Here is a 21,915-nt window from a genome sequence, read left to right as displayed (position 1 = left end):
GTGCTCTCAACACTGACACCGACTACGTGTGGTGCTGAGCTCTAAGGCAGTGGTCTGTGACAGGGGACTTCTGTCAACTGCTTATCACCTGCTTGTGATACTATAAATATAGAAGTTGAGAACAAGCATCCAGAAGATTTGCTGGTAAACTGACATGGTCACGTTTTTCTTGTATTTTAGAAGAGTCCCAGTCTTCCCTGGATTGGAGATGCGAAATGCTGGTCCTTCACCAGGGGCGTTTTGGAAGCCTGGCTCCTCTGTGCAGAGATGACTCCTGCTCTCTGGATCTCGGTAGGGGTGGGGGATCCAGAGCGCTGTGTCGTCTACTTGGGGTGAGCAAACATTGACGTGTGGCTGAAAACCCAGGGCCACATCCTCCTTTATCCACCTACTATGTACTAAACACCCACCCTGCAAGCACTGTAGGAAGCAGTAGGGCCGTCGCAGTGGATGAGGTAGAGTAGGACCTGGCCTCCCAGAGCTCCCATCTACAAAGACAGACCACAAGCGAGTTCCCCAAATTAATAAATACGGTGATTTCAAAGTATGTTAAATGCCCTGAGGGAAATAAAAGACGATGAGATGGAGGATCTGCAAGGTGAACGCTTTCAGTTTCTGGGTGGTGAGGCGTCTCCAAGGAGTCCCATTCCAACAGAATCCTGAGGATGGGAAAGAGGCAGGCATGAAGCAAGGGAACAGCCTTCCAGGCCGTGAGAACAGCCCATGCAAAAGGCTCTGGACAAGAACAAGACCAGGGAGACCAGGGAGGCTGCTGGAGACATCCAAGTGAGCACAGAGACGTGAGTAGAGACAGGAGCTTGGCTGGGGGAGGGCGGAGCTGGGTGGAAGGTGAGTCACATGGAGCCTCTGCTGTCCACTGTCTGGAACAAGAGTTTTCACATGGACTGAAGGGATGGACTTTGGGAAGCTGGTGCAGATTCTGTACTTATGTGCTCCCAAGGGAGTCTTTCATTTATGAGAGAGACCTTCCCTTAGGATCTGTAGGTGAAGAAGCTTTGCCCCAGGAGCTATCACTGAACCAAGTGTTAGCTACTCTTCATTCGCAAGCTTCGAAGATCACTGCCATCGCCGCCACCATCACCATTTAAAGTCACCTGAATGCTGGGCCCAGTGGCACATGCCTGTAGTCCCAGTGGCTCAGGAGGCTGAGGCAGGAGGATCACAAGTTCAAAGCCAGCCTCATCAACTTAGCAAGGCCCTGAGCAACTCATGAGGTCCTGTATCTAAATAAAACATAAAAAAAGGTTGGGGATGTGGCTCAGTGGTAAAACACCGCTGGGTTCAATCCCCAGTACCAAAACAAACAAACAAAAAAAAACGTTGCGGGCTGGGAATATAGCTCAGTTGGTAGAGTGCTTGCCTTGCATGCACAAGGCCCTGGGTTCAATCCCCAGCACCACACACACACACACACACACACACACACACAGTCATTTGAGACTATCATTAAAAAAAAAAAAAGTGTTGGTGAGGATGTGGAGAAATGGAAAGCCTCATACATCATGTAGGTTGAAATGTAAAATGGTGCAGACCTCGTGGAAATCAGTTTGGTGGTTCCTCAGAAAGCTGGACGAAATAATATGACCCAGAAATTTCACTACTAGGAATATACTCCAAAGATTTGACACTGGGTCTCAAATAGATGTTTGTGTGACAATGTTCATCACAGCATTATACACAGTAGCCAAAGGGTGGAAACAGCCCAAGCGCCCATTAACAGATGAGTGAATAAGCAAAATGTGGTCTGTGTGTTTTACACTGTGTGTAAAACACAGTGCAGCACGATTCAGCCACAATGAAATTCTGGTACATGCTAGCACACGGATGAACTTGAAAATATCATGCTTTTGAAGCAAGCCAGACACAAAAGCACAGATACTGTATAATCCCACTTATATGAAATCTAGGATAGGTCAATTCATGGCATGGAAAGTAGATGGGAGTTTAGCCTGGTCTGCAGGAGAGTGGAATGAGAGAGCTATTGCTTAATGGTTACAGAATTTCTGTTTGGGGTGATGAAACAGCTTTGGAAAGCAATTGCACAATATTGTGAGTGTAACTAATGACATCTAATTGTACACTTAAAAATGGGCAAAACTGCAACAAAGGAAAAAATAACAATGGATCCAACTTTTGTGGTCTGTTTCAAGAAGAAAATGTTGATTTGGAAAGGAGGCTAGGTAGTACCCGTGACTTCATCTAGGAGATGGTGCTCAGGGGGAATTGCCTGGATCAGGTATTCTTAGCTGACTTAACAAGTAAGATCTTCATAAGCAGATGAGGGGAAAGTTTCTGCTATGCTCTGAGTCCTTCTTTTCTAAGAACTGAAGCTACTGCCTGGATTATACTCTTGGCTTTGTTATTAACTGTCTCTGTGACTCTGGGACCTCTCTGAGCCTCAGTCTCTTCATCTGTAAAATGCCAACAGGAATGGTTCCTCCAGACTGGGGTTGTAAGGATGAAGTTAGTGAATATGTGCAAAAGTACTAAGATCAGTACTAGTGCATAATAAATGCTATGTAAGCGTTAGCTATTCTTTTTTTTTAATTTTAAAATTTGTTTTAATTGGTTATACATGACAGTAGAATGCATTTATGTACTTTGATATATCATACATAGATGGGATATATTGTCTCATTTTTCTGAGTGTACATGTTGCAGAATCATATTGGTCATGTAGTCACATGTATACATACAGTAATGGTGTCTGTTTCATTCCACTATCTTTCCTATCTCCGCATTAGCTATTCTTATGTTTACTTTTTTTTTTTTATGAAAGTAAATGTTTACTGTGGGTGAAAAATCTAAGGAAAAAAATCACTTAGAATTCTATTACCCAGGGATAATAACGGCTAATCGTTTGCTGTACTTTCTGCCACAATTTTTTGTCCAAAAATACAGACATATACAGCTTATCAAACACTTCTTTGGAAGTTTTCCTTCAAGCCTCGCACCCTCCTCAAAGAATCCCATATTTTCTGAGAACACAGACAATGGAATTTTATTTACACCAAGGCCCGCCCCTTGATTTCGTCATACAAGCCACGCCCCCACAGCCGCGTGCGCGCTGAGCTCGGGAAATGAAGCCACGTGGGCGGGCCTTCCTCGAACGGAAGTGACGTATGGCACATGCGCGGTGTCGATGAGAAGACTGCGGAAGAGTAAGGGCCTGCTCCGCTCCTCACCGGAAGTGGCTGCTGCTTCAGCATGCTGGCGGAGCTCGGTTTGATCGGGACCATAGGCGAAGATGACGAGGTGCCGGTGGAGCCCGAGTCTGACTCCGGAGACGAGGAGGAGGAGGTAAGAGCCGGCGGGGGGTGGGGGCGCGGCTGGGTCAGGGTGCAGACCCTCGGGAGTCCTTGATATCTTCCCTTCCCTGTGATTCCTAGGTCACTGTCCCTGAATCCTCAGCATCCCCTGGGGGAGGGTCTCACTCGGACCCCGGGATCTTCCTCAGTTTGCTCGCTATTAGCTTTTCCCCACCTCTGCTGTTGGCCGTGCCATTATGTGTCGCTTTGCTGAACTTAATATCCGTTCAATGACCTGGTATTTAATTCAGGCCCTGGGTAATAGAGATCCAGAGGTGAAATCAGTCTTGGTTCCTGCGCAGGGAGCAATGTTATCCATCCATTCATCTGTTCATCAAGCCACTAATTGACTACGTACATGTGCTAGACGTGGTGTTTAACTTTGGGGACCGCAGTGAACCGAGATGGGCGCTGACGCCTGCGTTGAGGTGGGATGATTTACAGACCGTGAGCACAAAGAAGGTGCTTACGGTTCAGAGACTCACCCAGGTGTTTCCCTCTGCAGAGACTCACCTGCCTACTTGACACCGCCTTTTGTACGTCCCACGACTTTTACAGATTCATCTCCTACAAGGCCCAGTTTCTGGTTTACCTCAGCTTCCTATCCTGCCAGAAGGCTTGGAGTCATTCTTGACAGCTTCTTCCTTCTCTCCCCATTTCTCCCACACCCCAGCCCCTGGCATCCACCTTCCATTCTCTGTTTCTGTGAGTTCGAGGTTTCTGGTTTCCATGTGCATTCTCATATGGTAGGTGTGGTTTTTGCACAGGTACCTTGGGATGAAGCTTGTTAATTGTGTCGATCAGATTTTCTTCAAACCTACTCGTTTTTTGGTCGTCTTGAGCTGTCAGTTACTGTGAGAGGTGTCTTGAAAACTGTAGCTTGGTTGGTTTCTAACTCTATTTTAGCCTTGTATGTTTCTACTTTCTTATTGGACATCCTACCTTCCTTCTTCCTTTCCTACTATTCTTTCATCTCACCTCACAATCACCCTGTCCTCTTCCCAGGGGCCCATTGTGCTGGGCCGAAAGCAGAAGGCCTTGCAGAAGAACCGCAGTGCCGATTTCAACCCTGACTTTGTTTTCACTGAGAAGGAGGGGATGTATGATGGCAGCTGGGCCCTGGCTGATGTCATGAGCCAGCTCAAGAAGAAGGTGAGATGGACAGTCACAGGCAGCTCCAGACAGTGGGTCTTGGGACTAGCCCGACATCACAGCCTCTTGCCCTGTTGACATTCAGCAGGTACCAGAATCCTGTGAAATGTATGGTATAGTTTTGATGGGATGGGGAACGGAAATCACAGGGGACCTATAGTCTTGATTAATACTAAAGTATAAGATATTGCAAAATGGATTGATTGCAGGCTAGTTACGAACATAAATCTATAGTTAACGTTTAGAAGTATCAAAAATATTTCTTTTCTTATAAAATTTACATGACAGCTTTTTCTGGAATGGGGGGTAATGAACTCAGACGTATTAAGACATACCCTCTTGATTTTGTAGTGCTCATCTGTACTCCCATTTGCTCAGGAGGCTGAGGTGGGAGGATCCTTGAGCCTCAGAGTTCAAAGCCAACCTGGGCAACATAGGTCCCATTTTTTACAGAAAATCTGGTAACAGCAGCCCAGTGGTTTAGGAGCACCCAACATTACAAATCTTGTTTGACTTAAAAAATTTACAGAGCTATGTTTAAGACCTGACCTTCGGAAACCTTGCTTGATATCTCTCCTACATGCATATTTCTTTTTTTCTCTTTATTTTTATCTGCAGAGGGCAGCCACTACCTTAGATGAGAAGATTGAGAAAGTGCGAAAGAAAAGGAAAACGGAGGTGAGACAGGAGCCACTTGTCACCTTTCCCCAGCCGTCCTGTGAGCCTGGCTTTGCCTGTCTCTTTAAGCCTGGGTTGGGGTGCAGCGTGCAGGGCTCTTAGGGCTGTGCACAGAGGAGCCCCGCAGTGTCTGCCCAGACTCCAGACTCAGTATTGCCCCTTTAGAGTCTGAATTTCCTGAAACTTGTAATCACTCTTGCTTTCTTCTCTTTATCCCCCAGGACAAAGAAGCCAAGGCCGGGAAATTGGAGGAGAAGGAAGCTAAGGTGGGCCTGGAGCCCGAGGAACCGGGGGACCCGGAGCAGGGGGACCTGGCGGGGACAGAGGAGGAGGCAGGCTCGGCAGAGGAGGAGTCTGAGAGCGAGTACTCGGCAGCCGAGGAGGATATCCTTACCAAAGCAGGTGTGCGTGGTGGCAGGTTGGTCCCTGCGCCCTGGGGCACTTCCTCCTTAGGTTTCAGGGTCTCTTTGGGATTTTGCTGCGGCTTCCTCTTTCCCCATCTGCAGTCCTACACAGCTGCCAGCTGCCTCTGTGACTCAGACTTAATTTAAGGTGACCACGTCATGGGGTTCACCCAGATAGCCCAGGAGTATCTTGGGCAGAACTTTGTGCGGAGGTGTCACCATGTGTGGAGAGGACACGGTGTGGGCAGCCTGGGCCACACCTGCCAGGTTCCCTTCCTGCCTGACCGTAGCGAGTCACTTCATCACACTGCCACCTGGGGTCCTCATGTTTGAAGTGGGGCTGGTGGCAGAAGCCCCCTGTGTCGGGTTGGGTGAGGCCGGTGAGGCGGTCACGGCTTGCTGAGGACATTGCGGGCTGAGGACATCGCGGGCGGATGCAGGTGCTGGCTCCCGCTGTGCTCAGCAGGCGTCCTCTCTGTAGATACACTCAAAGTGAAGGAGAGAAGGAAGAAGAAGAAGGGACAGGTGAGCGTGGGCTTGGGGCCCGGGCAGCCGTGAGGTCGTTGGGTTTTCATGGGTCCCGTTTGCTGAACTGTCGTCGTCTTCCGTGTAGGAAGCAGGAGGCTTCTTTGAGGATGCATCGCAGTATGATGAAAACCTCTCCTTCCAGGACATGAACCTGTCCCGGCCGCTTCTGAAGGTAGTGGCTTCTTTGGGCAGCTGGGTGGATCCTTACAGCAGCCCAGGTGGGCTCCTTGCTGCCCCTCTCTGTCCCTCAGTGGCACCCACTTTAACTTGGGGGAAAAGCCAAATTCCTTATATTGTCCTGTAAGGCTCCACCCTCCCTGTCCCCTCTGTGGCGTCTCTTGGCACTCATCATTCTCCGGCCTCACTGCCCTCGCTCGGCCAGAGAGCCTCTTCCTCGGGGCCTTTGCACTTGCTGTTCCCCTCCTTGCAAGACTCTTCTCCCAGAGGTCTGTTGCGGTTCTCCCTCACCCCCTCAGCGTTGGCCGAGACCCCTGTGCACCCACCTCTCTGTGTCTTCCTAGGACTGTGTTTGTCTTTTTGTCTGTTCCTTTTTCCCAGGTTGTGAGTTTCCTCAGGGAGGGGTGGTTTTGTTTCATTTGTTTGGTTTGGTACCAGGGATTGAACTCAGGGCTGCTCTACCACTGAGTACATCCCAAGCCCTTTTTATTTGTTGTTTTGAGAGAGACTCTCAAGAGTTCTTTCCAGTCTTGTTAAGTTGCGGAAGCTGGCCTCGAGCTTATGTTCTCCCTGCTTCAGCCTCCTGAGTTGCACCTGGCTCCTGGGCCAGCTTTGTGTTTTCTATTGTTTATGGATGCGTCCTCCCTGGCTAGCGTAGCACCGCCTGCAGGCCCTCAGTCCTGTGTGGAATGAGTGTCCTGGAGGGTCTTGTTTGCAAACCTGTTTGTTTCCTGCTGAGACTCCTCTTTGCTCCCCTGCCTGGTCTGACTCTGTTTCCTTCTCTTCAGGCCATTACAGCCATGGGCTTCAAGCAGCCCACCCCGATCCAGAAGGCGTGCATTCCTGTGGGTCTCTTGGGGAAGGACATCTGTGCCTGTGCAGCCACTGGGACAGGTGAAAGGATGGGGACTTGGGGTGGTGGAAGAGCATGTTACACCCCAAATAGGGCTTTAGTTGACTTCACAAGCTGGCTTGTTAAATGTGCTTGGATTTCTTAACTATATACAAAGTCTACAGAAATTCATGTTCAGTGGGTAATGTTAATGGCTTTTGCAGGTGTGGAGGAATTTTGAGTTGACGAGTTTCCATTTTGTCTTCATAGCTGCATTTTATAGAATGTTGAGTTTGTTTCTGGCACCTCCCCCTCAAGGGGACAGTAGCTGGAGGGAACCTGAGGAAACAGGAAGGGTTCTCTGTGGTGGGGTGAGACACAAGAGAGTGCCACACAGCCTGCACTGCCAGTCCCAGAGGCATGTGCATGTGGGAGACCAGGTATCTCTGCCTTGGACCTCCTAGAAGGTCACCTCTGTGTCCCAGCTCCCTACAGTCACAGCAAGGAGCAGAGGGAAAAGCAGGTTGAATAGTCCAGTCCTTAAGATGCCGCGAAGAAGACAAAATCATCTACTACAAATCAGTAGTCTCAGGACTAGGACAGCTGGCAAGTCAGCCTGTGCCTGGGAGCCCGCCTTCCTCTGACCCCCAGGGGGTAGGCCAGAGAGCCTCAGTGCTCTCTTCAGGGCACAAGTGACATGACGGGGCAGAGTATGCTCAGCACCTTCCGGGGCACTCTTTGCAGTGTTTGGTCCCTTCTCTCAAACCACATAGCCAGCGATGGGGAACCAACAGGTGCTCTGAAGTTTTGTTAGACTTCTGACTCTTTCTCATTTTTTTTTCTGTGACAAATTGAGAATTGTCATAGTTTATTCACATGCTCTTTTTGGAGGCGGTTTGGCAATATATGGATTCACTCTTCAAAGTGTTAAAAGAGTTTTTAGTTATCTATACTAATTTACACTAAAAATTAAAGATGTGTAAGCAGAGGTCGAGAAGACTGGCTCACTTCAGTATTTTGAACATGGGACAAAATCATGGTTTTAGGGACGATGGTTTGTAATAATTAGCTTCTTTAATTTCTACAACATTTCTCTTTTTGTAATGATTCAAATGCAAATATACTGGGAAGGGGGACAGTAAAAAGCTCCCCCATCTGCCCCATTTGCATCTCCCCCACTAATGTGTTTTGCCACCAGATACTCCAGAGTGTTTGCATTTTTCTTGGCAAATGCAGATGCAGTTGAATACATTTAACTTAAGTGCAGTTCACAGAGCTGCACCAGCATGTGCCACGGCCCAAGGTAGCAGACTACATGTGGCTGCCTGTGGCCTTTCTCACTACATGGGTAATCTTGGATGTTTTTCCTGCCAGTCCATGTGCATCCACAGGGTGTTCCTTTGATTGTGTCTTGTGGCAGCTTTTATGTTTGCTAATTTTCATTTACTGCTTTTTCAATTGAGTATAACTTATATATTGTAAAACTCACATATTGCATCCAAAGTATATAGCTTGATGATTTTTTTTTTTTTTTTTGGCACCAGGGATTGAACCCAGAGCCACTTAACCACCGGGGACTACATTCATGGCCCTTTTTTGTATTTTATTTAGAAACAGGGTCTTGCTGAATTGCTGAGAGCCTTACTAAGGGCTGAGGCTGGCTTTGAACTTGCAATCCTCCTGCCTGAGTGCTGGGATTATAGGTGTGCACCACTGCACCTGGCAGCTTGGTGAATTTTTATATATGCCTATACATTGGTGATCTACTTGTATGTTTTATTTTATTTATTTATTTTTTTAGTTGTAGATGGACGCAATATCTTTATTTTTTTATTTATTTTTAATTGGTGCTGAGAATCGAACCCAGTGCCTCATACATGCTTGGTAAGTGCTCTACCACTGAGCCCCAGCCCCAGCCCTATATTTTATTTTATTTTTAAATATTTATTTTTTAGGTGTAGATGGACACAACACAATGTCTTTATTTTTATGTGGTGCTGAGGATCGAACCCGGGTCCCACCCGTGCTAGGCGAGCGCTCTACTGCTGAGCGACAATCCCAGCCCCATATTTTATTTTTTAAAAATATTTTTTAGTTATAGGTGGATACAATATCTTTATTTTTATGTGATGCTAAGGATTGAACCCAGTGCCTCACGTATGCTAGGTGAGCGCTCTACCTCTGAGCTACAACCCCAGCCCTACTTGTATATTTTAAATGTTTACACGTAGCAAGTCATCCTCATTATCATCATCATTTGTGGTACTACAGTTAAACCCAGGGGTATGTAATCTCAAAGGGCCTTGTTGAGTTGCTGAGGCTGTCCTTGAACTTGCAGTCCTTATGCCTCAGCCTCCTGAGTTGCTGGGATTACAGGAATGTGCCACCCCACCAAGCACAAATCAATTTTTTAAAAAATTATTTCTTTCATAATGACAAATTAATATTTTTAACTGATATTAAGAGATACCAACACAATTCAGAGGGTAAAGAATTAAAAAAAAAAAAGGGGCTGGGGTTGTGGCTCAGTGGTAGAGCGCTTGCCTAGCATGTGCAAGGCCCTGTGTTCGATCCTCAGCACCACATAAAAATAAATAAAGTAAAAGGTATTGTGTCCATCTACAACTTAAAAAAAATAAATATTAAAAAAAAATTAAGAATTTATTTTTTTTTTTGGTACTAAGTATTGAATCTGAGGTCTTGCATATGTTAAATACTTTATCTACCACTGAGTTAATATCTCTAGAAGTGGATTAAAAAATTATAACTTTGTTACTGTAGATCAGCAGGAAGTAGCAAAAATAAAGAAGTGAGTCCCTTGAATCCTTCACCCAGGAGTAACATTCTAAGTTACTGTAGGTCAATATCATAACCAGGAAATCGGTGTTGATACAGTTGTGTTAGGTAGAGCTTGTTTAGTTTGTCTGAGGCAGTAGAGGAGGTCTAGGCTAGTTCTGGGTCACAGGTGTCAAGGGGTCAGGTGGAGGTTGTCTTTCTTTAATCCTACCTAGTACCTCCTGGCCCTGCCCTGATAAGCCCTTCATGGGATCAGAGAATTTATATAAAAGGAATGTTCATCACTGCATTGTGTATTAGTGAAAAGCAACCAAAACATCCAACTATAAGGATCAGTTAATTTATAGTAGAGATACTCATATGCTAGGATGCTATGCAACCATTTAAAAAAAAATAAAGAATATTTTTTAAAAGGGAGGGTTGGGGATGTGGCTCAGAGGTAGAACGCTTGCCTAGAATGTATGAGGCTCCAATATGCAAAAAACCAACCAAACAAAAAACCAAAAACAACTCAAGAAAATAGTTTACCTGGGGCTGTGGCTGTGGCTCAGGTGGTAGCGTGCTCGCCTAGCATGTGTGAGGCACTGGGTTCGATTCTTAGCACCACATAAAAATAAAATATTGTGTCCACCTGAAACTAAAAAAAAAATATATTAAAAAAAAAGAAAATAGTTTACCTGAATTCTGAGTAATTTTCAATTTTATTTATTTTATTCTTTATTTTCATGCTTTTTTGACATTTCCTATGTAGTTTTATAAGACCATATAGTTTGAAAGCCAAAAAAAAAAACTTTTTTAAGTTATTTTATGTTCCTTTGCCCGGACTTACAGATTTTCTGTACTTGGCAAAAAACCTAAACATGGGGGGAACCAAACCTGTTCTTGTTTCCCCGCTGTCTCCCTCTAGGTAAAACAGCAGCTTTTGCTCTGCCTGTCTTGGAGCGTCTGATCTACAAGCCCCGCCAGGGCCCTGTGACCCGTGTATTGGTGCTGGTTCCCACCCGGGAGCTGGGCATCCAGGTGCACTCCGTCACCAAGCAGCTGGCCCAGTTCTGTAACATCACCACCTGTCTGGCTGTGGGTGAGTCGGGGTGGGTGCCAGTTCCTGGGACCTGTGATGTGGTGGAAGGTGGATGTGGCTCACTCTGTGGGAGCAGGGGCTAGGAAAGGCCTTTATGTTCCCTTGAGTCCACTTAAAAATTGGCTGATGTGGGGCTGGGGATGTGGCTCAAGAGGTAGTGCGCTCGCCTGGCATGCATGCGGCCTGGGTTTGATCCTCAGCACCACATACAAACAAAGGTGTTGTGTCCGCTGAAAACTAAATATTAAAAAAAAATTCTCTCTCTTTCTCTCTCTCTGTTTCTTAAAAAAAAAAATTGGCTGATGTGTTTTTGTAGTACTGGTACTGGGGAGGGGAGAGAGTTCATTGAGACTTAACTATTCTTAAAGAATGAAACTTCGGGGCTGGGGATGTGGCTCAAGCGGTAGCACGCCCGCCTGGCATGCGTGCGGCCCAGGTTCGATCCTCAGCACCACATACAAACAAAGATGTTGTGTCTGCCGAAAAAAACTAAAATAAAAAAAAAAAAAAGAAACTTCAAAATTATGAATTTTTTTTTTTTTTTTTTTTTTTGGTATTAAACAACTTTAGGGAATAATTTCTGCTTAGCATGAATGTTGAGTCAAATATTATTTGGGGCAGGGTTTCCCTGATAAAGTTACTTGAGAGCTGGGGCTGCAGCTCAGGGACAGAGTGCTTGCCTAGCACTTGTGAGCACTGGGTTCCATCTTTAGCTTTGCATAAAAATAAACAAAGGCATGCTGTCCATCGACAGCCACATACAAAAGTTACATGAGAGTGTCATGCAGCCTGCAGTGTACCCTCCTTATGCAATTGGAAGTCAGAGGTGATCTCTGTCCTCACATGTGAAGACGTCATCGGTTTTTACCGGGCCTCTTTCAGTCCTGGGATGTTCCAGTCATTCTATCTGGAAATGCTGTTGTGTTGTCACCTGTTCGGATTTTTCACTCCGTCTAATGTAATTAAATAATATGTCTGTCCCAGTGTGTTGCATCCATGTGGGCAAGGCCCCCGTTAGTCTTGCTGTAGCTCTTTCCTGTTCATCTGACATGAGACAAAGGCAGGTGGCTGGTGTTCTTAGAACACAGGTGACTGGCTGGCTGACCTGGCTATCTGGTGTGTCTCTCTGCTTGCAGGTGGCTTGGATGTAAAATCTCAGGAAGCAGCTCTTCGGGCAGCACCTGACATCCTCATTGCCACCCCGGGTCGGCTGATCGATCACCTCCACAACTGCCCTTCCTTCCACCTGAGCAGCATTGAGGTGCTCATCCTGGATGAGGCTGACAGGTGAGCCCTGAGGGTGCCGCCCGGGTACTCTGAGCTGCCACCCTGCATTATTCTATAGGGCCTTCAGCTAAGTGGAGACACCCCTTCAACCACCCACGTGGGCCTCTGTTGGTGCGTGGTCCAGATTTTTCTGCTTTCTCCTTTCTTTCTGTAATGGTAATGGTTAGGAGGTGACGTCAGTCACATGTGGGCTCTGCTGCTCCTAACTGAGATCTGGGGATGTTGCACACGGGTTCAGGAGTAGTGTCCCCATCATGGTGAGTGGTGCAGGGGTAATGCAGGGATGGGCTGTGCGTGGTGGCTTCAGTAGGCATCTCCCTGGCTGTGGTGGGACCCCTTCTTGTCCCTCCGTCCCTCCTCTTTCTCTCACAAGTGTCCTATCTGCTCACCTCTTTCCTTCATGCCTGAGCCAGGTGAGCTGGGCTGATGGCACAGCGGGCAAGGGGCATGCTGAGGTGTCCTCTCACGTTGAAGTGTCTCAGAACTAGCAGGCCTGGGAGCATCTGACCCTGCATGTGCTTGCTTGGTCCTTGGCTCCTCTCATTTTCACACCAGCGACACCAAGTAAACTCGTCAGCTCCCCGCTGTGGGGCTCTCAGTGCTGTCCGTCAGGGTGGAACCGTCTCCTCCGCCTCCTTCAGGTTTCTGGTTCTGTGAGAGAGAAGGGCATGACCTCACCTAGCCCCCAAACCAGTGGGGGTTTCTCTGAATCCAGTCAGTCACCTGGAGATAGCTAGACAAACCCAGAGGGTGAACGAGGCTGAGGGGACGTCCCGGGTGAAGGAAGCCTCAAAAGACACGACAGCCAGCTGCAATACGGAAACTCTGGCTCTCAGACTCAAATACAGGCGACTGTAAACTCACCGAGGGCAAGAGGAGGTGGGATGGAGGGAGGGGAGAGGGTCAGGTGTCCCCAGCACAGTGGAGAGACGGCCTCTCGAAGCCTCCTGATGCACAGCCCGTCTCTGCATTTCAGTTGAGGACATCTGAAAGTGGCCTGTACTTCAGATGACACTCAAACACTGCCATGTCTTGATTGTGACGGGTTATGTGGGACAAGGTCATTGTCCTTACTGTGTGTTGGAATGTTTGGGGTCATGAGAGACTTACTGGTATATAGTTTAGTAACAAAAAAAGAGACATGAGGCAGATGTTGCATGATGATAATTCTTAGTGAATCTTGGTTAAAGGGTAAAATAACAATAAATTAATTCTAAACACAACCAGGGGCAGCCAAACCTCAGCCTGCGTGGTAGTCTGTGACTCGCTGTGACAGAACCGTGTTCCCCAGTGTCATGTCATATCCTCTCTCTCTCTGCCCCAAGGATGCTGGATGAGTACTTTGAGGAGCAGATGAAGGAGATCATCCGAATGTGCTCCCACCACCGCCAGACCATGCTCTTCTCAGCCACTATGACAGATGAGGTGGGCCAAGGGGCTTCTCTGTTGCGGGTCTGCACAGGGGGCCATGCAGAGGACCCTGCTGGGCTTGAGGGGCTGCGTGGGTGTGCGTTGTTGCTGCCTTCCCACCTCCTCGCGGGAAGCTGAGCGCCCTTGGCTCTGTGCTCGGCAGGTGAAGGATCTGGCTTCTGTCTCCTTGAAGAACCCTGTCCGGGTGTTTGTGAACAGCAACACGGATGTGGCTCCCTTCCTACGGCAGGAGTTTATTCGCATCCGGCCTAATCGGGAAGGGGACCGGGAAGCCATCGTGGCAGGTGAAGGCCCAGGGCTGGGCAGGCTGGGTGCTCAGCTCCCCGGGCCTCCTGGGCGTCCACCCGAAGCATTTGGGTTTTGCCTTCTTGCTCCTCCGTCTGTTTTCCCCTCAATCAGAGCCACTCCGCTGTCCATCCATCTTTATCACCATGCTGGCCTCACCCAGCTCCTCCCTCCGTCCATCTTTGTGTCCTCCTGAGCTCCTGACCACTTGCCACCAATTGCTGCTCTTTTTGTGTGTGTGAGTGGTGCTGGGGATTGAACCTTGTCATGCGAGGCAAGCACTTTACCAGCTGAGTTGTGTCCCCAGCCTCAGTTGCCACTCTGGCTTCTTAATGCAGACACCACTGTGTGTTGCCTGGATTGTTGCTGCAGCCGCTTAATTTCCTCTTCCTGCTTCCTGTTGGCTCTTCGTAATTCATTCTTCCCTCTGCAGAACAGTTTGTTTTTTTAATTTATTAATTTTTTAAAAAAAATTATACATGGACACAATATCTTTATTTGTTTATTTATTTTTATTTTATTTTATTTTTTTTTAAAGAGAGAGGGAGAGAATTTTTAATGTTTATTTTTTAGTTTTCGGCGGACACAACATCTTTGTTTGTATGTGGTGCTGAGGATCGAACCTGGGCCGCACGCATGCCAGGCGAGCGCGCTACCGCTTAAGCCACATCCCCAGCCCCTTTATTTGTTTATTTATTTTCATGTGGTGCTGAGGCTCAAACCCAGTGCCTCACATGTGTGAGGCAAGCGCTCTGCCACTGAGCCCCAGCCCAGCCCCTGCTGAACAGTTCTTTACAAAAGAATACCTGCTCCCGTTACCTCCTTACTGAACAAACACCCTGGGTGTGGCAGCTCCCGTTGCTCTTATGGAAATCCAGACTCCCTAGTGAACCCCTCCGGACCCTCGAGGGCCACATCTGCCGGCTTGGGCCCTCTCATCCCCCATGCTCGTTCTGACCTCCAGGACGTGACGTTGCTCTTTCTTCAGCCTGGCATCCCTGTCCTCATGGGATAGTCTGCCTTGTCCTTCAGCCTCAGTCACCCCTCCAGGAGGTCAGCTCTAACGCTGCTCTGCCACCCTCCCTTTACTCTTTCTCTCGTGACATTTATCATCCTGGGGAATTAGTTCCTGTCTGCCTTGGCCTGTGAGTTCACCCGGCAGGGACCGTGCCTATGCCCCTGTGCCGCACACCAGGCTCATTCTCAGGTGAGGGAGGCGCGTTGCGCAGCAGCCCCTACACGGTGCCGGCTCACTCTTCTCCCTCCAGCTCTGTTGACGAGAACCTTCACCGACCATGTGATGCTCTTCACCCAGACCAAGAAGCAGGCCCACCGCATGCACATCCTCCTGGGGCTTCTGGGGCTGCAGGTGGGCGAACTCCACGGCAACCTGTCCCAGACCCAGCGGCTGGAGGCCCTCCGGTATGGTTCCCATGTCAGCTCCCTTTCCTCCTTGGGCTGATCAGAGAGGGTTCTCTGCATCTGACAGAGAACCTGGAAACAGGATCCAGAAGGTTATGTTAGAGCAGCAGCAGGGATACAGATGGCACAATGCCCTGCTTAACAATTTTTAATCTAAACTGAGCTTGCTGGTGCTACCTGTTGTCCCAGCTACTCAGGAGCTGAGGCAGGAGCATCACCCGAGCCCAGGAATTTTGAGAGCAGCCTGGACCACGTAGCCTTAAAAAAGCAAAGTAAAGCAAAGACTTGGAGCACTGTCAGGTCATGTGTTAGCTGCACTGATTCTCACAGAACAGAGTCGACCTCTAGGTGGGGAGCCCTGGAGAGCTCCCCACCCGCCACTGTTCTTCACAGGGTGCTGGGAGGGGTTGTTACAGCAAATCTGATCTGAACAGAGACGTCTGCCTCACGGTTTCCTGTAGTCTAGCTTGTTGGTTCTCAAACTTGAATCTGGACAGGAATTAGTGCTTGAGACAGAACACAAATCTGCATGTCCCCATGTAGGCAGCTGTTAAGGGTGAGTGTAAGTGTCCACCGGCGACCTTTAGAATGTATCCCCTGCTGCTTGACTCCAGGAGGCTCTGTGGTGACTTTCCCGTCCCTCTATTCTCTCTGCTTCTCGGGCTCCTGGGGAGCATTTCTGGGATAGGTATCTGAATAAGCATCTCTGTGGATATTTCTAGGCGCTTTAAGGATGAACAGATTGATATCCTTGTGGCCACAGATGTGGCAGCCCGTGGACTTGACATTGAGGGAGTCAAAACGGTGAGAAGGTCCTATCGTTTTTCTTCTTGCCCCACGGCAGCCCCACCCCCACTCCCATGCTGCAGGGTCTGACTGCCGATTCTGACCCTGCAGGTGATCAACTTCACGATGCCCAACACTATCAAGCACTACGTACACCGGGTGGGGCGGACCGCACGAGCTGGCAGGGCTGGGCGCTCCGTCTCTCTGGTGGGAGAGGAGGAGCGGAAGATGCTGAAGGAGATTGTGAAGGCCGCCAAGGCCCCTGTGAAGGCCCGTATTCTTCCCCAGGGTGAGGAGGCACAGCTGGAGCAGGGCGGGCAGAGAGTGGCTTCAGAGAGTGGTGCTCTGCAGTCAGGCCAGCTTGAGTCCCTGCTCTGCCACCTCCTTGCTGAGTCCCTGGGCAGGTCTACCTCACTTCCCTGGGCTGTAGGCTTCTGTGTATAACAGGACATGATAGTAGGAATGAAAACATAGAGCCCGTTCATAGGGGTTTTCCTGATCTGTGGGGTCCTGTAAAGCCCACCCATCTTCTTCAAAAGTTACTTTTATTAATGTCACAGAAGTAGTATGTATTCATCATCTGGAATGAGTAAATAAATACAAATGTGTATGTCAAAGAGCTAGCTGGGGGGTTGGGGATGTGGCTCAAGTGGTAGCGTGCTCGCCTGGCATGCGTGCGGCCCGGGTTCGATCCTCAGCACCACATACAAACAAAGATGTTGTGTCTGCCGAAAACTAAAAAATAAATATTAAAATTAAAAAAAAAAAGAGCTAGCTGGGCACACGGGCGCATGCCTGTAAATGCCAGCAACACTGGAGGCTGAGGCAGGAGGATTGCAAGTTTGAGACCCTGTCTCAAAGTAAAAAAAGGGGCTGGGGACATAGCTTAGTAGCAGCAGCATCCCTGGGATCAGTCCCTGGTCCCACCTTGTGTGCCAGTGCCCGCCCCTCCACACTCCCGGTCACGGTGTCCTCTTGCTCATTTTCCTTCCGTGCAGTCAGCCTGGATCGCTGTTGAGTGGTGCTGTGTGCCCTGCTCCACTTCTGTTCCAGGCGCTGGGGTCAGAGCAGGGGACCAAACAGCTGATGTTCTGGTGGAGAAGTCAAAGATAAGCCAGTGGTTGATGCTGTGGAGAGGCGGGAGCGGCCCCTGCTCTAGCAGGCTGCTCAGGAAAGGCTGGCATTCTGCCGGGTCCTGGATAAGAATGGGGTGTTTTGTTTTTTCAGATGGGGGTCCTGCTATATTTCCCAGGCTGGCCCCAAACTCCTGAGCTCAAGCCATCCTCTCACCTCAGATCCCAAGTATCTGGGACTTCCATACAGGTTTTGTGTCACAGCTCCCTGCTCTCAGTGGGGATGTTAAGTAGAGAGATCATACATTAAAAAAAATCACACTTTTCTGTCAGTAAATAGACCATCGGTTTTCATTAGCTACATAGTATATTAATATTCACCCATATTTTAATGTCTTTTCTGTTCTCTCCCCTGGAGATGTCATCCTCAAATTCCGGGACAAGATTGAGAAAATGGAGAAAGACGTGTATGCAGTGCTGCAGCTGGAGGCAGAGGAGAGAGAGATGCAGCAGTCGGAAGCCCAGGTGCCCGCTTTCTCAGATGCTTGTCATCTGCCCCGAGTCTGGGAGAGGTTGCTTGGAGCTGCCGTGCTGTGGATTCGCAGGCACAGCCCCAGGGCAGCTGCTCCCTCACTGTCTCCACAGATCAACACAGCAAAGCGGCTCTTGGAGAAGGGGAAGGAGGCAGTGGACAAAGAGCCTGAGAGGAGCTGGTTCCAGACCAAAGAAGAGAGGAAGAAGGAGAAAAGTAAGTGAGGGAGGCCCCTGCAGCTCCACTCCGAGGGTGTAGAAAGAGGACCTGAAAACAGGGCTCCAGCAGACGCCTATGCCGGCATTTTTTGAAGTGATATTCTGAACAGCCAAAAGGTGGGAATGGAGGTATCCATCAAAAGATGAATGGATGAACAAAGCGATGTGCACCTCCCACTCGCGCTGGAGGATCATTCAGCCGTAGGATGCGTGAAAATGTGTCCCGTAGATGAACCTTGCAAACATGCTGAGTGAAATAATCTAGACACAAAGGACGAATACATGATTCCACTTAAATGAGGCACCTGGATAGACAAACGTCAAAGGCATAGAAGTCGCAGAGATCCTGGGGCCAGGAGGGTGGGAAGGGAGCAGCTTGCTGAGTGGCTTACAGAGCTGCTGCTTGGCATCGTGGTAGTGATCTGGAGTTTTGTGATCAGGTGGTTGTACAGCATTGTGATTGTAATTAATGCCACTAAGTTACATACTTCAGGATGGATGAAGTGGCAAATCTTATGTGATACATATTTTACAAAAAAACAAACAAAATTTTTCCAAAAAAGTAGATACTTGGTGTATAATTTAAAAACCAGCCAACCAACCCTACTCTACATTCTTTGCTTCTTTCACATATTTCATAGCTTGGGGCTCTTCTCATGTAGGCATATGCATAGCTGCTTTGTTTTTTTCTTTTTAGTGGCTGCGTGGGCTTTTATCGTGAGTAGATTATAATATAGTTAAGTAGTTTCTTATGGGAAGACATTGAGATTGTTTGCCACTTTCTGCCATTATGAACAAGTGATGTGAATAACCTCGTACGTTGGCCTTTCATAATTAAGCAAGTGTACTTGACTTGGAGAAATTTTTAAAGGTGGAATTATAGGTCAGAGTGTATGGTTATTTCTAATTCTGGTAGAAATTGCAGAATTACCCTTTATTTCTCGTTGTACCAGCAATTTCAGAAATATTGCCTTTATTTGATGGGACCAAAAAAAAAAAAAAGGTGTATATACGTTAAATTTTCATGTTAAAGATAGAGTTATATCAGTGGGAAGGTGTGGGTAGTTTATGGAACCAAACCTTCGTCTTTCCTAACAGGATAGTAGATAAGGAATGCCTTAAATGGATTAATAAAGAAATAGTAAACAAGAATGTTTTTTAGTGAGGTGGAGGAAATCATCATGCATTTTTCCTTGTCATTTTAAAAATTGTCATATACTAATTTAAAATAGGTGTGCTGGGGCTGAGGTTTGGCTCAGTGGTAGAGCACTTGCCTGGCATGTGTGAGGCATAGGGTCGATTCTCATGATGCCAAGCAGCAGCTCTGTAAGCCACTCAGCAAGCATATAAATAAAAGTCCATCAACGACTAAAAAGTACTTTAAATAAATAAAATAGGTGTGTTCTGCTTGTAATTTTAAAAATACAAAATGTTCCCTGAAACCTCATTTCTCTTCCCATTTCAGTTGCCAAGGCTCTGCAGGAGTTTGACTTGGCCTTAAGGGGAAAAAAGAGGAGGAAGAAGTTTATGAAGGATGCCAAGAAAAAGGGGGAGATGACAGTGAGTGACCTCCCTGCAGAGTCTGGTCCCACCACCTCTGGGGGTCGGAGTGCCCTGTCTGTTCTGCATTCACCCCTCCCTTTTCTCCCAGGCAGAGGAAAGGTCCCAGTTTGAAATCCTCAAGGCGCAGATGTTTGCTGAGCGACTGGCCAAGAGGAACCGCAGAGCCAAGCGGGCCAGGGCGATGCCTGAGGAGGAACTGGCGAGAGGCCCTGGTAGGTGGGGAGGATCCTTCCCTGACTGTCGCCTGTTCTCATGATGGTCAAGGAGAAAATTTGAAGGATGATAGTAAGCCACATTTTTTGAATAACTGGTATGTACCAGGATATATAACTTTCCTGTATTGGCTTCACAGGGTGGAGTGACCCTTGGTTGGTGGGGAGAGCTAGGATTTGGACTCTGGCCTTTCAGAGTCTTCCGACTCTTCCCTGGATGCTACTTGGAGGAGTTGGTGAGGGTAGAAGGAAATGCACAGGGTCCTTAAATACAAGAGATCCACTGAACTTGAATTCATTACCCGGAGCTAAAGGGGGTTTAGGAGCTTGGGCCAAAGAGGACCATGTCTCGTTCATTCTTTTGGCGCACAGCCAAGAAGCAAAAGCCAAAGAAGAAATCTGTATTTGATGAAGAACTCACCAACACCAGCAAGAAGGCCCTGAAGCAGTATCGAGCTGGGTAAGGTTGTAAGTTATCATGGAGTCCTTGGTATTTTAGGGAAACTATGAATCTTTTGATTGTTTCTCCATTCCCAAATCTCACATAACCATAGAATTATAATATATGAACTTAGAGATGCCTCTCTGTCCCCCACCCACCTAAAGCCCACCTGTTGATCCCAGGGTGAGAGCAGGAGCAGGGTTAAGGTACCACTGCTCCATAGTGCTGTGGCCCCCCTGCTTTGGAGGTGAGATGACTCGTTTTTGAGTTCAGAAAGAGTTATCTCAGGAGACTAACAAATCTTACTTTGTAGGATCAGTCCTATTAGAACCCCCCCTAGTGGCTGGGGATGTGGCTCAAGCGGTAGTGCGCTCACCTGGCATGCGTGCGGCCCGGGTTCAATCCTCAGCACCACATACAAACAAAGATGTTGTGCCCGCCGAAAACTAAAAAATGAATATTAAAAAATTCTCTCTCACTCCTTCTCTCTCTCTCTCTCTGTGTGTGTGTCTCTCACACTCTCTTTAAAAAAAAAAAAAAAAAAAAAGACCCCCCCCCCCCCCCCCCCCCGAAAAGAATCCATGGGTTTGCCCATGGGAATGGTTTGTCTGCCACTCTTCCCTGGGCTGCAGGCAGCTGGACTGCTTCCCAGGGAGTCTTAGTAGTCTAGTCACAGGTGAAGAAGGGCCTCTGCCAAGCTGGTCTTAAAGCTGGGCCTGACTTCCGGAAACGCATGTTGTCAGGTAGAAGGAGAAGGGCTTGGAACCCAGGCCCTGGAAACGCGGTCCTGGCAGTGCTGCTCTTCCTGTGGCGTGGAGGGGTGGGCACGAGACATCACCTTTGTGTCCGACAGCCTGCAGGTTCAGCTTTCCCTTCTCTCACTTGCAGCCCTTCCTTTGAAGAAAGGAAACAGTTGGGTTTGCCCCATCAGAGAAGAGGAGGAAACTTCAAATCCAAGTCCAGGTAAGCTGGGCATGGTGGCACATGGGTGTTGGAAGGCTGGAGACTGTGATTGTTTGGGGTTGAAAAACAAACCTTTTGTGGAAAACAAGCTGCTTCTTCCTTTTTCTGGTCTTAACCTGCTGATTTTCTTTAATAGATACAAGAGGAAGAAATAGCCATGGCAACCTGACGAAGTTTGCAGGGCGTCTTAATCTCTCCCTTCCCTGTGGGAAGTCATACTGGTTTGTTGGTTTTCTCCATTTGTTTAAAAAAAAAGAAAAATTCTAAAAAAGCCTGTCATTTGTGTGTTAAAAAAAAAAAAGTTGGACTGGGCACGTGGCTAGGTGGTAAAATGTTTGCCTAGCATGCATGAGGCCCTAGGTTCAATCCCCAGCACCCCCTGCCCCCCCCCCCCCCCAAAAAAAAAAAAGTTGCCGGTGGTAGAGTAGTACGTGTTCCCTAAGTACCCGCCCAGGCTGGCTCCCTTCTGAGTAGCTTTCATATAACAAGTACAACCAAACATTAGTCTGGTTTGGCAGAACTCCAGTATTTCACCTGTGTGGCCGTCTGATAGCTGGGCACCATCGCGAACACTTAGAGTATCTTTTTGCTCACAGGGGCTGGGTGTGGAGTGAGGAATTTGTTTATTCATTTGTTTGTGGTACTTGAGACCAAACCCAGGGCCTTTTGTATGCAAGGCAAGCATTCTACCACTGAACCATGTCCCCAGCCAGGAAGTAATTGC

The 21,915-nt window shown here is 48.0% G+C and overlaps 1 protein-coding gene and 1 pseudogene across 1 annotated transcript; one reads left to right on the top strand and one right to left on the bottom strand.

Annotated features, from left to right (window-relative positions):
* Positions 1 to 3,230, bottom strand: part of LOC114101402 (Y-box-binding protein 1 pseudogene) — a 12,721-nt pseudogene extending 9,491 nt beyond the window's left edge.
* Ddx27 (DEAD-box helicase 27) lies at positions 3,179 to 21,915 on the top strand. Its single transcript, XM_027946429.3, has 21 exons — positions 3,179 to 3,321; positions 4,335 to 4,481; positions 5,100 to 5,159; positions 5,381 to 5,561; positions 6,045 to 6,088; positions 6,177 to 6,263; positions 7,057 to 7,162; positions 10,804 to 10,977; positions 12,114 to 12,264; positions 13,590 to 13,689; positions 13,838 to 13,979; positions 15,249 to 15,402; positions 16,125 to 16,206; positions 16,300 to 16,477; positions 17,680 to 17,786; positions 17,907 to 18,009; positions 19,477 to 19,571; positions 19,663 to 19,786; positions 20,159 to 20,246; positions 21,117 to 21,191; positions 21,328 to 21,915. Exons 1-21 carry the CDS (start codon positions 3,229 to 3,231, stop codon positions 21,344 to 21,346), a joined length of 2,310 nt encoding a protein of 769 aa, XP_027802230.2. The 5' UTR covers positions 3,179 to 3,228; the 3' UTR covers positions 21,347 to 21,915.

Source organism: Marmota flaviventris, chromosome 2 (genome assembly GCF_047511675.1).
Source record: "Marmota flaviventris isolate mMarFla1 chromosome 2, mMarFla1.hap1, whole genome shotgun sequence".
Lineage (NCBI taxonomy): Eukaryota > Metazoa > Chordata > Mammalia > Rodentia > Sciuridae > Marmota > Marmota flaviventris.
Note: the sequence above shows the minus strand (reverse complement) of the source record. Positions and strands in the feature narration are given on the sequence as shown.

Bases quoted from the DNA above. Each gene is read 5' to 3' on its own strand.
- Ddx27 (XM_027946429.3), top strand. From the start codon at position 3,229: ATGCTGGCGGAGCTCGGTTTGATCGGGACCATAGGCGAAGATGACGAG. The intron at 12,265-13,589 runs GTGAGCCCTGAG...CTCTGCCCCAAG, and splicing joins ATCCTGGATGAGGCTGACAG to GATGCTGGATGAGTACTTTG. The intron at 15,403-16,124 runs GTATGGTTCCCA...GGATATTTCTAG, and splicing joins CAGCGGCTGGAGGCCCTCCG to GCGCTTTAAGGATGAACAGA.